Source organism: Neoarius graeffei, chromosome 14 (assembly GCF_027579695.1).
Source record: "Neoarius graeffei isolate fNeoGra1 chromosome 14, fNeoGra1.pri, whole genome shotgun sequence".
NCBI classification, from domain to species: Eukaryota; Metazoa; Chordata; class Actinopteri; order Siluriformes; family Ariidae; genus Neoarius; species Neoarius graeffei.
The window spans coordinates 6,596,149-6,611,108 of NC_083582.1; the positions used below are offsets into that span (position 1 = coordinate 6,596,149).

A 14,960-nucleotide genomic window follows, 5' to 3' on the forward strand; every position below is an offset into this window, starting at 1 on the left:
GTTACGCTGCACGTGATCAAGTTACTCTCGAAGTTACCCTGGTAAGCCAGAAAACCCGCTTCGTAGTACAGGGCCCAGGAGTGGAATGAGCGTTGTTATGGTTACAGTGTGTGTTTAGAGTTAAATCCAGACCTCAGGCCTTGAAACCATCACCTGTGTCACTGATAGCTGTATACATGGCTTTTAGTGTAAGAAGGTTCCGAGTAGGGAGAAGAACCGGAGGAGAGCATGTTAGAACCGGTACTGGAACACAGCCGGATTCACTCTCTGGGAGTCCGAGTGAGGTTTCGCTCACTGAACCATCCGGCAGTTTATCGCAGTGTGATGATTAAAATGCGATTAAAGCACAGCGGAGTCTCAGGAGTGTGTCGGGATCTTCACCACCAGCTCCATGGGGTCGGAATGTTTGTTACTGAAGGACTGGCGGATGATTTCCACCGCGTTCTGATGGGTGATACCCTGCAGAGATACGCCGTCTACTGACACCAGCTCAAAGCCGGCCTGAGAAAGAGAGAGAGAGCGAGAGAGAGAGAGCGGGGGGGGAGACAGAGAGAGAGAGAGAGAGAGAGAGAGCAGGGGGGAGAGACAGTGAGAAAGAGAGCGAGAGCAAGATAGGGGAAGACAACAAGAGAGGGAGAGAGAGAGAGAGAGAGAGACAGTGTGAGAGAGAGACGGGGAGACAACGAGAGAGACAGACAGCAAGAGAGCGAGAGAGAAAGAGACAGCAAGAGACAGAGAGAGAGACAGCGAGAGAGACAGTGAGACAGAGCAAGATAGCAAGAGAGAAAGAGAGAGCGAGAGACAGTGAGAGAGAGAGATGTGGAGACAGAGAGCAAGAGAGAGAGAGCGAGAGACAGAGCGAGACAGACAGACAGACAGAGGAGGGATACAGCAAGAGAGAAAGACGGGGAGAGAGAGAGACAGAGAGAGAAAATTAATTTCACATATTTCTTCGAGCTATAACCCAAACCTCTTCCAATAAAAGGAATAAATCACTCTGTGTCATTATGTTCTGGGAAAATAATCACGGACATGGTGGTGTGATGAAGTGCAGCTCCTGTTCCCGCTCTATAACGGCACATCCTGAAGTGTTTTATTCCTCTCATACTGGACCACAGCAATTACAATTAACAACTTCGTACTTTTTATCCATTTACAGTTACATTTAATCCCTGGGAAAAGTTCCATCCTGTTCTCACTGATGTTATCAAATTGCTGTGGAATAAGAGGAACGAGACCGTCAGGGACGGCGTAGCTCACTCCGGCCCCGCCTAGTCCAGAAGGAACGATCTAAAGTGGGCCACATTGCGCAATAAATGTTGCAAGCGATATATAGAAGCGATATCCACCCTAGGAATCCCGACCTATTTACCAGAAAGAATCCAAAACGGCGAGGAACTGACTGAGAAGAAGTGATTTTTGTTGAACTGCTCATTAAGGCTTAATTAGTCCATAACTTCATTATTAATTACAAATCTGGGTAGAAGTTCTATGCACCCTAGGTACCCCTACCTTCATGCCAGAAAGAATCAAAATCGGTGAAGAACTGAGGGAGAAGAAGCGATTTTCGTGAAATGTGAACGACGCCGGACGGGCAACACATGATGGCATTAAACTCATCACTTGTCGGCCAGATGAGATGATAAAGGGCTCCACTTTGTGATTTGCTGTTCTACTCGACGTTGTGATGGTGACTGTAACAGTGACTCCACTTCATCACACCACTCCTCTCCTGTGTTGATTATTAGCTCATCCGGCCAACAGGTGAGGAGTTTAACGCCATCATGTGTCGTCCACATTTCATGAAAATTGCTTCTTCTCTCTCAATTCTTCACCGGTTTTGATTCTTTCTGGTATAAAGGTACCTAAGGTGCATATACCTGGTAACTTCTACCCAGATTTGGGCCACAGTGAGCTATGCCATCACAGTCGGTCTTGTTTTACTATTACAGCATGACAAAGTGTGGTTTATTCCTTAAAACCTGACCTGCCATCTTTTTTTTTTTTTTTAATAAGCCATAATTAAGAGTCCTAAATTGATTTTTACCTTCAGCATGTTGTTAGTAGACGCAGCTCCTCCTGGAAATATCTTCTCGATTTTGACCACAGGCTGCACCCTGGAGTCCACTCCACCCGAGATACTGATCCCTGTTCATTTCAGAGAGCAGGTTATTACACAGACAGTCCGAACTCGAACACAGGAAAGCACTTACACCGCACGGTGTGTTAACAGGCTTTACACCACCGTACTGTTGAACTCTGGAGTCTCATTGGCCAGAAAGTGTTGACTGATTTTCAGCCTCTTGTTCTAATACAACCCCAATTCCAAAAGAGTTGGGACGCTGTGAAAAATAAAAACAGAATATGACGATTTGCAAATCTTGGAAACCCTATATTTCATTGCAAATAGTACAAAGGCAACATATCAAATATTGAACCTGTGAAATTTATTTATTTATTTATGAAAAATAGATGCTCATTTTGAATTTGATGTCAGCAACACGTTTCAGAGCAGCATGTTGCCATCCAGACGAAATCTTTTTCACGGAAGGCCTTCCTTTTTTCAGCAAGACAACACCAAACCGCTTTCTGCACATATTAAACCTGCATGGCTCTACTGTATAGTAAAAGAGTCCAGGTGCTAAACTGGCCTGCTGCAGTCCAGACCTGTCTCCCATTGAAACCATTTGGTGCGTTATGAAGCACAAAATACGACAAAGATGTGAGACCCCGAACTGTTGAGCGACTGAAATTGCTGAAATTTCCTGAAATATCAGGAAAGAACGGGACAACATTTCTCTTTCAAAACTACAGCGATTGGTCTCCTCAGTTCCCAAATGTTTACGGAGCGTTATTAAAAGTAGAGGTGATGCAACACAGTGGTAAACACGCCCCTGTCCCAACTTTTCTGAAACGTGTTACTGAGATCAAATTCAAAATGAGCATCTATTTTTCAAAAAACAATAACATTTCTCAGTTTGAACATTTGATATGTTGTTGTTGTACTATTTTCAATGAGATATCAGGTTTCCATGATTTGCAAATTGTCGCATTCTGTTTTTATTTACAGTCTACACAGCGTCCCGACTTTTTTGGAATTGGGGGTTGTTTGTTACCATTTCTATAGCAACAGCTCATTTACAGGGACTTGTACGGCAGATGCTCTTGATAATTTAGTTTAAAAAAAAAAGTATAATCGTTGATATGGTAAAATTTGCTTTAACATTTCTGCAGTGTCAGAGATAACTTTTCAGACATCTTCTGGACAGAGGAGTTTACACTTTGTGGTTTCTCTGTATCAGGACAAGCTGCGTTTTTGGTTGCATTAACTTTAAGACAGAGGAAAAAGACAGGATGGTGAGGGAACGACTGTTTATTGCTGCTATAACAATAACAAACCAAGAACAGAAACTAATTCATTTTATGGATGCTCCCCAACATTAAATGTAACAAGAAATGGATAAATTGCTCTAGGGTCAATCCATGTGAAATCACCAGAGGCCTCGCCACTGACCGTCTCAGATTTGCTTCATACTTTCTGGAAATATTGTCAGTGTGCCCAGTAAATAGTGTACAAAATTTTAGGCTTGTACCTTCATTAGTTTCTGAGATATAGGGGCTTAAAAAGGGGCGTGGCCCCAATTTCACTGTTAAAAAGCGTGCTACAGAAAACGGACCTAACTTCCAGAAGTCGTTACTTTTAAACTATTCATGCAAGATACGTGAAATTTTCAAGGATTGTTCTTAAACGCCAACCGCCTTTAACTACTAAAATAGAAAGTTCACAGTTCAATATTTGCCAAGTTATGGCTTGCTGAAAATCATAAAAAATGTGCTTTGGAGCAACTTTGACGCCCCGTATCTCCACATTAAAGCACACCAGATCTTTCAAATTTTCTTATTTATTACTCATGTTATAGTACTCTTTAGGCAACTAGGTATGTGTTCAAAAGAAATCAAACTTTCTGATTTATTAGGCTTTAAAAATAAAAAAAAACATTTTGCACCTATAATTCAAATGCATACTGCAAATGTATGACAAGGTCTACTATAAAAACAACTATACCAACAGAAAGAGCTTATATTGATTAGCAAAGGCACAAAATATGAAGTTGGTACCCTAAACCAAACTATAAATATGAAGGTATCAAGTACGACATGTCTTATGATAGACGGAAATGCTGTTTTAAGGCATATAATCTACTAGCAGACAAACTAGCAAAACATCATTTCATTGCCAAACACCAGCGTGGATATTTGAAGAATTTGAAGGAGAATCTGTCAGCGGATGAATGTATTATGCTTTTGGATTTTGCCAAAAACTACAACCCCGATTTCAAAAAAGTTGGGACAAATTGTAAATAAAAACGGAATGCAATAAATTACAAATCTCAAAAACTGATATTGTATTCATAGTAGAACATAGACAACATATCAAATGTCGAAAGTGAGACATTTTGAAATTTCATGCCAAATATTGGCTCATTTGAAATTTCATGACAGCAACACGTCTCAAAAAAGTTGGGACAGGGGCAGTAAGAGGCTGGAAAAGTTAAAGGTACAAAAAAGGAACAGCTGGAGGACCAAATTGCAACTCATTAGGTCAATTGGCAATAGGTCATTAACATGACTGGGTATAAAAAGAGCATCTTGGAGTGGCAGCGGCTCTCAGAAGTAAAGATGGGAAGAGGATCACCAATCCCCCTAATTCTGCGCCGACAAATAGTGGAGCAATATCAGAAAGGAGTTCGACAGTGTAAAATTGCAGAGAGTTTGAACATATCATCATCTACAGTGCATAATATCATCAAAAGATTCAGAGAATCTGGAAGAATCTCTGTGCGTAAGGGTCAAGGCCGGAAAACCATACTGGGTGCCCGTGATCTTCGGGCCCTTAGATAGCACTGCATCACATACAGGCATGCTTCTGTATTGGAAATCACAAAATGGGCTCAGGAATATTTCCAGAGAACATCATCTGTGAACACAATTCACCGTGCCATCCGCCGTTGCCAGCTGAAACTCTATAGTTCAAAGAAGAAGCCGTATCTAAACATGATCCAGAAGCGCAGACGTCTTCTCTGGGCCAAGGCTCATTTAAAATGGACTGTGGCAAAGTGGAAAACTGTTCTGTGGTCAGACGAATCAAAATTTGAAGTTCTTTATGGAAATCAGGGACGCCGTGTCATTCGGACTAAAGAGGAGAAGGACGACCCGAGTTGTTATCAGCGCTCAGTTCAGAAGCCTGCATCTCAGATGGTATGGGGTTGCATTAGTGCGTGTGGCATGGGCAGCTTACACATCTGGAAAGACACCATCAATGCTGAAAGGTATATCCAGGTTCTAGAGCAACATATGCTCCCATCCAGACGACGTCTCTTTCAGGGAAGACCTTGCATTTTCCAACATGACAATGCCAAACCACATACTGCATCAATTACAGCATCATGGCTGCGTAGAAGAAGGGTCCGGGTACTGAACTGGCCAGCCTGCAGTCCAGATCTTTCACCCATAGAAAACATTTGGCGCATCATAAAACGGAAGATACGACAAAAAAGACCTAAGACAGTTGAGCAACTAGAATCCTACATTAGACAAGAATGGGTTAACATTCCTATCCCTAAACTTGAGCAACTTGTCTCCTCAGTCCCCAGACGTTTACAGACTGTTGTAAAGAGAAAAGGGGATGTCTCACAGTAGGAAACATGGCCTTGTCCCAACTTTTTTGAGATGTGTTGTTGTCATGAAATTTAAAATCACCTAATTTTTCTCTTTAAATGATACATTTTCTCAATTTAAACATTTGCTTTGTCATCTATGTTCTATTCTGAATAAAATATGGAATTTTGAAACTTCCACATCATTGCATTCCGTTTTTATTCACAATTTGTACTTTGTCCCAACTTTTTTGGAATCGAGGTTGTATTCATTCTGTGTACAGGATTCTGCCCAGGGATACCACTGGGACAACAGCCAACGCACTCTTCATCCATTTGCAGTGTACATTAGGGCAAAGAATGAAGATGGTACAAAAGTAACGAAATGCATCTCTATCTGCATAATAAGTGACTCCCTTAAGCACGATACAGTGGCCGTGCATGCATTCTTAAAAAAGTTTTTACCATATGTATGCCATTTACATCCCCAGCTGAAAAAGGTCATTTACTTCAGTGACGGATCAGCAGCCCAATACAAAAACTATAAAAATTTCACAAATCTAATAAAAGCATGCAGACGATTTTGGACTTTTGGCAGAATGGCATTTCTTTGCCACTTCTCATGGTAAATCAGCCTGTGATGGTATTGGAGGCACTGTAAAGCAGTCAGCAGCTCGAGTTAGCTTACAGGCAGTCACGAGTGATCACATACTAACCCCGTCTGATCTGTTTTTCGTGGGCAGAAAAACGTATCAAGAACATCCATTTCATCTGGGTTGGTACAGGGGAAGTTATGGAGAGTGGAAAAGCATTGGAGACAAGATTTTCAAAGTCAGCTACTATTCCTGGAACAGGAGACAACCACTCATTCGTTCCAATCATGTCCAACCAGCTGCTGGTCAGCAGGATGTCAGATGGTCCTAGCTTCATTGTGGATATGAGTGGGAATCGGCCACAAGTAACGCATAAAACCCCTGTTAAATCAGCAGTCTCTCTGGCAGATACAATTCCTGGTGAATATGTTGTATGTTTATATGACAGACAGTGGTGGATAGGCAACATTCGTGCATTATCAGAGGAGGAACAAGATGTACAAGTAACATTTATGCATCCTCATGGTCCCTCTCAGACTTACAGCTGGCCCAGGAGAGAGGATAACTGTTGGGGCCCTCCGGTGCATGTCATGAAAATCATTGATGCCCCACTTACATCAACTGTCAGGCAGTATAAACTTCCATCTGATGTGGAAAAGCAAATCAAAACACTGTTTAAGCTCTTCAAATAAAGTATTTTTAAGCTTGTTATTTTTCCTACACTGTAGGTTTGTAATTGTATTGTAATATGCCTTAAAACAGCATTTCCGTCTATCGTAAAACATGCCGTACTTGATACCTTAATATTTATAGTTTGGTTTAGGGTACCAACTTCATATTTTGTGCCTTTGCTAATGAAAACAAGCTTTTTCCGGTGGTATAATTGTTTTTATAGTAGACCTTGTCATACATTTGCAATATGCATTTGAATTATAGGTGCAAAATGTTTATTTTTATTTTTAAAGCCTAATAAATCAGAAAGTTTGATTTCTTTTAAACACATACCTAGTTGCCTAAAGAGTACTATAACATGAGTAATAAATAAGAAAATTTGAATGATCTGGTGTGCTTTAATGTGGAGATACGGGGCGTCAAATTTGCTCCAAAGCACATTTTTTTATGATTTTCAGCAAGCCATAACTTGGCAAATATTGAACTGTGAACTTTCTATTTTAGTATATAAAGGCGTCTGGCATTGAAGAACAATCCTTGAAAATTTCACGTATCTTGCATGAATAGTTTAAAAGTAACGACTTCTGGAAGTTAGGTCCGTTTTCTGTAGCACGCGTTTTAACAGTGAAATTGGGGCCACGCCCCTTTTTTAAGCCCCTATATCTCAGAAACTAATGAAGGTACAAGCCTAAAATTTTGTACACTATTTACTGGGCACACTGACAATAGTTCCAGAAAGTATTAAGCACATCTGAGATGGTCAGTGGCGAACATTTTTCCAAATCTGGTGATTTGGGGCGGAATTACCCTCGAGAGATTTGGTGAATTAGTGTGGTATAAGAAGAATAAAACACTTCAGGATGGACTGTTACTGGTGAATAACCCTATTCCTGCTTCATCACACCATTCCATCTATCGCTCACTATTTTACTATAGCAGCATGACACACTGGTTTATTCCTGATGCACTACTAGAACAAACAGCAGATTTCTCACCGAGTGAGTGCTTGGTTTTGCTGATGCAGACGGTTTTGAGTTCATACTCCGGATCGTTAGGATGTTCTTGCGCCTGGTTTTCCGTGTTGTGTCCAACAGAGGGCGCTGCAGAGCTCGGTGATCTCCTGAGTGGACCGAAGACCTGAGACAGTGGTGGTCTCCTGTGACGAGGAGTGTCCACTACGGTGAAGAAGTCGTCCCGTGCTGCCTTGTCTTTTTTACTCGCTTTGCTTTCCGACCGTCCGTTTCGGAAAGGAGACCTCCCCCTTCTCGAGGTGGCGTTTTCCGAATGCGGTTCGAGATGTGAGATGTCGTCTGTGTTGGGAGGAGAGGGTGAATTTTGCGTCAGGAGCCAGTTGGGCATTGTGGGAGATGATCTGGTTGGTTTGAGGGATTCTGGGTGAGAAAATGAGTCTACAGGAATGTCCAGGAGAGGAGTGAAGGAGACTCGGCTGGGATCCTCGGCTGGTTTCAGATCGCTTTGCGTCTGAGATGTGCGAAGACACTTTAATTGTTCCAGCAGTCGGTTCTGTCTGTCGACGTCCTCGGTTGCGTGGAGCTCGAATCCACCATGCTGGTCTGAAACACACACATACCCTGGAGTCTAATAGATCACAAATATATTTACATATAATACTGATTTCATCCTCCGTCTCACCTGGTACAGGTGTGATAAGGTGGCGCTTGGGGGCGTGGCCTGCCTTGGGACAGCGCAGAGGGGACGACTGCCCTGTAACAAGTAATGCTCATCGAGATCACGCAAAAGTATCACGTAGCTAATAGCTAGAACGCTAATTCGCGCCATACAATCAATTCCCTGTTTATTTTTTATTTAACATGGTTTAGCTCGAATAAAAATAACTCGTATCTTCTAACTTACGAGAGCGTCTCTTTAATATGTCGTAGGCTTCCTCCTCAAAGGGTTTCACCATGCTGTTAAACTGCTGAAGATCCTCTTTCGGGACGAGCGTTCTGAAATATCAGTAGACGTAAGCTGTTCTTTTCCAAGATTTTAAAATATGACGTTCCTTAGAGAAGCTGAGCTGTCCTACGCTGTACTCGCTTCACATTAAACCTTTTAAAATATAAAAACGTTTCAGCTTTTTTCACCTGATCTCTCGCAGTAACAGGAGTTTCTCTGGTCCATCCAGAATGGTCAGCAGGGGGAGCACTAGAGACTTCAACTCTCTCTCTACGGCATACTGGACAAACAGAGAGGAAACTTCATGCACACCAAATACGTTTGAATTTTGAATAGATTTTGAGAAAAAGTTCTGATTGGCTAGTGAGTGATGACACGCGCGATTACCCGCTTACAGATCTCCAAGAGCACGGCGACGTCTTCCTCCTCCAGCAGCTTCGTGGCCATTTCCTCCACCTGAGCGAGCACTTCCTGATCGGACAACTTGCTGCTCGTAGTAGCTTCAGCTACAGACGTTGAGCAACAATGAGCAAATTCATCCCAGAGATCACTGTTTTTCCGAAACTCACACTCCGATATCCATAAAGCGTCTTACCGTCGTCGGGCTCGGTTCGGGATGGTGATTTGGACCGCTCCCTAGACGAGCTCCTCTTCCAAAGCAGGCCGAGGAAGGTTTTGGAACGCTGCAATGAGATCCTGCCTTCTTCTCTTCTGTCTTTCTGCTTCCTCTGTTCCTCTTCTGAATGTGTGTGGGTGTGTTAGAGAGACAGGAAATACACTCAACTTTTCCACATTTCAGTGACTAGTTACACAAACCATAACTCTGTGCCGATATTCAAAAGACCTGAGACAGTCATGTGACTCTGGGTCCTGCGGATGGGTGGACCAGGTCGGCTTAGTGCCATCAGGAGAGACGTTTTCCTCCCCTCTCTTCTCTCGTCTCCTCCTCTTCCTCCTCCTCCTCCTCCATGGTTCCGTATCGCCGAGTCCTGCAGGAGTTCCGTTGGGCCGCGGCTCAGACTCGTCTCCGCGTGGAAGTCGTTTTCGATGGGAGCTGTGAGAAGCTGGCCCTCTGTGACGCTGGACATGTCCGTCATCTGGGACCTGAGGGGCAGAGAGAGCGGCAGCGTGGCCTGGGAGAGACCAGCGACCGAGCTGAGAGGGGTTCCAGAGGACAAAGAGGAGGCAGAGGAGGACGAGTCTGACCCCCGCGACAAGGAATGGAACGATCTCCTGCTTCCTAAAAGATAATAATAATAATAATGTCTCACAGGTTCAACAGCATTATTCATTAATTATGTCTGTCTGTCTGTCTGTCTGTCTGTCTGTCTGTCTGTTTACCTGTCTGTCTGTTTTTTTTAAACTGTCTGTCTGTCTGTTTACCTGTCTGTCTACTTCTCTGTCTGTCTGGTTACCTGTCTGTCTATCTGTCTGTCTGGTTACCTGCCTGTCTGTTTGTCTATCTGTTTACCTCTCTCTGTCTGTCTGTCTGTTTACCTGTCTGTCTACTTCTCTGCCTGTCTGGTTACCTGTCTGTCTATCTGTCTGTCTGGTTACCTGCCTGTCTGTTTGTCTATCTGTTTACCTCTCTCTGTCTGTTTACCTCTCTGTCTGTCTGTCTGTCTACCTGTCTACCTGTCTGTCTATTTGTCTGTCTGTCTGTCTGTCTGTCTGTCTGTCTGCCTGCTTATCTGGCTGTCTGTCAGTCTATTTATCTTTCTGTTTACCTGTCTGTCTCTCTTTTTTTCTCTATCTGCCTGTTGTTTTGTCTGTCTGCCTGTCTGTTTATCTGTCTGTCTGTCTTTTTCTATCTGTCTGTCTGTCTTTCTGTGTCGGTTTATCTGTCTATCTATTTATAATTCTGTCTGTCTGTCTATTTATCTGTCTGTTTGTCTCTCTTTTTCTCTATCTGCCTGTTGTTTTGTCTGTCTGTCTCTCTTTTTTCTCTTTCTGCCTGTCGTTTTATCTGTCTGTCTGTCCGTCCACAGTCCAGTTTCTTACGTTTATCAAGCCAACGGTACTCTGCCACAAGCTCCTGATAGGCTGGGTATCTCCCCGCCTCCTGTCAATCAAACAAGACTCCACTGAATTCAGTGTTATTGATAGAACACTTGTAACGAAGCTGATGTTTAGAGGATGTTCGGTATGAGCAAATCCTGGGATGAGCACAGGACAGTCTTTATGACTACAGCTGCAGCTCCAGGTGAGACGTGTGTAAGATACAGTATTTAACACTCAGCAGTGTGCTGCTCTTTTCCTCAAGCTCACAATCTTCTGGTGACGTGTGTTAAACCGTACACACTCAGCAATCACCGATCACACAGCAGGTCTGAGCTCTCAGGTGTGTATTAAAGGGATAACTGGAGTGTTAGATAAACCCTTTAAACACTTGATCCTACAGTTCAGTCAATAACATATGCATTACCTGCCCACACACACACACACACACACACAAAAACACTCAAGAGTACATTACACTCACAGATCAGATGTTGCTTTGCCCTATAAAGTTTACTGAACAGCGTGCGCGCATGTGTGTGTGTGTGTGTGTGTGTGTGTTGACCTTGATACTCAGTGTGAGGTGATGTTGGCTCTTCAGGACTTCCACGGCTCTGCTGTGAGTGATGTCCTCAAAGCTCACGCCATTGGCTGACAGGATCTGATCCCCCATCTTAATCCCGCCCTGCTTGGCCAGGCCTCCTGGATCCAGCCTGCACGCGTACTCACACACACACACACACACACACACACACACACACACAATAAACAAAGGAAAAAGCCAAATCAGTTCATTACACTTATATTTCTATATAAGTGACAAACAGTGACTCTTACTAGGATACAGACAGACAGATAAACAGACAGTCTGACAGTCAGATTGAAAAACAGATAGGCAGACAAAATGACAGGCAGATAGATAAAAAAGAGAGACAGAGAGAGAGATAAACAGGCAGACAGATAGAGAGGTAAAAAGACAGAGAGGACAGACAGGCAGAGAGGTAAACAGACAGACAGACGAACAGACAGAGAGGTAAACAGACAGACAGATAAACATACAGAGAGACAGACAGAGGTAAACAGACAGAGAGACAGATAAACATACAGACAGAGAGACAGACAGACAGACAGAGGTTCTGACTTGGAGACGTAGATGCCGAGGCCGTACTCTGTTCCTCCGCGGATGTTGAGGCCGAGACACGGCTGGGAGGGAGACGTGTGCAGGTGAACTGTACGACACAAAGCGCCGTCTGTGCGACTTTCTGACAGAGTCACGCCCCCCTCCTCTACCACCATCCTGCGGTGGATCAGATCTACCCTACACACACACACACAGTTAACCAAACTGACTTTTTTTTAATAATCTTGTTCACGTTGTTCCTTCCAGATCACTGCCCTGACGTGTGCCACTGCGTTTCTTCCAAACCACAGCCAGGTTCCACACAACATCATCATCATCATCATCATTACTGTGGAACCTGTGAGAACTGAGTGAACAGGGTTACAGTTTATAACCTTCAACAGTGTGGCTTTCAGCATCAGAGCAACTAAACTGAGCATCTTACTAAATATTATCAAATAAATTATTATTATTATTATTATTGCGTAAATTGTTATGTCACACACTAATAGATTAGATACATTTAGCGTCTGCCTGTGCCGGAGCGTGTCCTCCTGATAACTCCTGCTCATGGTAAGTAAGTAAGAACAGGTGTGTGTTGCTCACCAGGTGGTCTTCTCATTGGTGTATCTGACCCCAGGGACCCGTCCCACTCTCTGGAGGACCAATCGGAGGCGTCGGTGGCCTGTCAGCACTTTCACAGCACTGCTCATGCTGATGTTCTCCAGACTGATACCATTCACCTCCAGGAGCTTATCCCCTACACGCAGACCTGCCTGCTCTACACACACACACAGTTCTCTTTCTGTACAGTACTAAATATGTTTAACAGATGGAGCTGTATGAGGAGCGCTCTCTCTCGCTCGCTCGCTCGCTCTCTCTCTCACACACACACACACACACACACACCTGCAGCACTGTTGGTCTCCACTTTGCTGATGAAGATGTTGAGGCCGTGCTCGGCTCCTCCACGAACACTGAAGCCCAAATGACCATCTTCTGTCTGATCCACTGTTACTGTCACTGTCTCACCGTGCAGATCACCTGCACCACATACACACACACCAGAGCTCTGCTGAATTCTAGATTGCACATGCGCACGCGTGCACACACACACACAGAGTCTCACCCTCTGCGATGGTCTTTCCAGTAGCTGGTCTTTGTGTTGGAGATAGAGATCTGTTTCCGTGGTGACCCTGATGTGGGGCTGTGGGCTGCTGTGGGCTCCCCATAGTGTGTGTGTGTGTGTGTGTGTGTGTGTGTGAGGGTCAACAAACTGCCCTGCAGTAATCCCACCACATTTCCACTCTCTATCTCCTCAAAATATCAGATATTTGTCCACTCTCACTTATTTAGAGAGAGAGAGAGAGAAATAAAGAGAAAATTATCAATAAGGCCTCAGAACACGCTCATTCAAGAATACATTTTTCCTTATGACTTATTTCACCATTTTTACAAAACAGCACTGAATGGTAAACCTTAAGTCGTCTCTGTATTTGTGATCAGAAGGTTGTGGGTTTAAATCTCACGACATAACCAAAGATTTGACTCAGATAAAAGTCTGGTAAATGATTTAAAGATATTATTGCACCATTAAACACTGCATTTATCTGTAACATTAATGTAAAGTTTACGAATATTAATCTAAATTCAAAACTTGCCGTGTGTTCCGAGCGAACAGTCTTGTCTTTGGGTGACGTTAAAATTCCAGTGTTTATTTCACAGGACTGTGATGAAAATGTATTTATTGTTTGAATGTTAAAGTTTTCAGTATAAAATGTAACATAAATACAACATTTTGGTTCATTCCTTTGTTATATTCCTAAAAATAAAAACGAAGGTGGAAAATTTCCTGAATGCAAATCATCTCAGACTTTATTTTATTTTATTTCAGTTTGTTTTTTAATGTAAAAAATGAATTTATTAATGCAATTTCATACATTTCCAGTGTAGCATGTGGTTTATAAGATTAATAAAGGGAACTGACGTGTAATATAATGACACAGACATACTCCCCAGCCACTTTATTAGGAACACCCCATACATCCACCTGCAGTTTGATGCAATTCTCTAATCATGCAGATACAAATCAAGAGCTTCAGTTTATGTTCACAATGCTCAAACATCAGAATGGGTCAAAGAAGTGTGACTTTCTTTCTTGCACTGTGGTATGGGTGTTGGTTCGAGCCAGATGAGTGTGAGGTTTGAGTGAGTATTTCAGAAGCTGCTGATCTCCTCCTGGGGTTTTCACACACAACAGTCTGTAGAGTTTACACAGAATGGTGCGGAAAACAAAAAACACTGAGTGAGTGACAGTTCTGTGGGTGGAAACAAACGCCTTGTTGATAAGAGAGGGTCAGAGATCACAAAATGGCCAGACTGGTTTGAGCTTTTTTTTGCCAGGAAGGATATAGTAACTCATATAATCACTCTTTACAACCGTGGTGAGCAGAAAAGCATCTCAGCATGCAACAGAAAAATAGAAGAACACACTGGGTTCCACTCCTGCAGCCAAGAACAGAAATCTTAGAACCAACAACAAGTTCCTATTAAAGTGGCCGGAAGCTTTTCAGGGCTATGTGATATGACGCCATTATGAAGTGGGCGGGGTTTAAAGTCTTACCGTGCTTTAAAGTAGACAAAAATTGTCAACGCTTTTTTTTTCTAATAATATTTTATTATTAGAATTTAATGGAAGACATATTACAGGTGCAATTTATTTATTTTGAATTTCATTTGGAAAAAAATAATTGATGTGTCGCGTTAACGACTTCCGGTTTGGTATAGTACTGTTTTCCTGTCACCACAACATGACCTAATAACATCCTGTGGATATAAAGAAGGACATATGCTGTTTAAAACATGTCCTTATCACCTAATAACATTAATCATACCTGTATATATATTCCAAACTTTTTTTTTTTTTAATTTAGTGAAATAAAACACACTGTCAGCGGTTGCTAGGCAACAGGTCACCTGTGTTACTAATTCAGGAAAGAAACT

The 14,960-nt window shown here is 42.7% G+C and overlaps 1 protein-coding gene across 1 annotated transcript; it reads right to left on the reverse strand.

Annotated features, from left to right (window-relative positions):
- Positions 1-357: 357 nt before the first annotated feature.
- pdzd7b (PDZ domain containing 7b) lies at positions 358-13,189 on the reverse strand. Its single transcript, XM_060938719.1, has 15 exons — positions 13,087-13,189; positions 12,867-13,001; positions 12,564-12,738; positions 11,979-12,155; positions 11,403-11,550; positions 10,841-10,901; positions 9,684-10,079; positions 9,435-9,578; positions 9,227-9,339; positions 9,028-9,119; positions 8,798-8,889; positions 8,576-8,647; positions 7,918-8,496; positions 2,048-2,148; positions 358-501 (listed from the first exon to the last, which is right to left on the reverse strand). The coding sequence occupies exons 1-15, from the start codon at positions 13,187-13,189 to the stop codon at positions 358-360; spliced, it is 2,532 nt and encodes an 843-aa protein (XP_060794702.1).
- Positions 13,190-14,960: the final 1,771 nt, after the last annotated feature.

Excerpts from the sequence above, each read along its gene's own strand:
- pdzd7b (XM_060938719.1), bottom strand. The coding sequence starts at position 13,189 with ATGGGGAGCCCACAGCAGCCCACAGCCCCACATCAGGGTCACCACGGA. Across the intron at positions 8,890-9,027 it reads CTGTTACTGCGAGAGATCAG|AACGCTCGTCCCGAAAGAGG; the intron begins GTGAAAAAAGCT and ends CTGATATTTCAG. Across the intron at positions 2,149-7,917 it reads CAAAACCAAGCACTCACTCG|GGATCAGTATCTCGGGTGGA; the intron begins GTGAGAAATCTG and ends TGAAATGAACAG.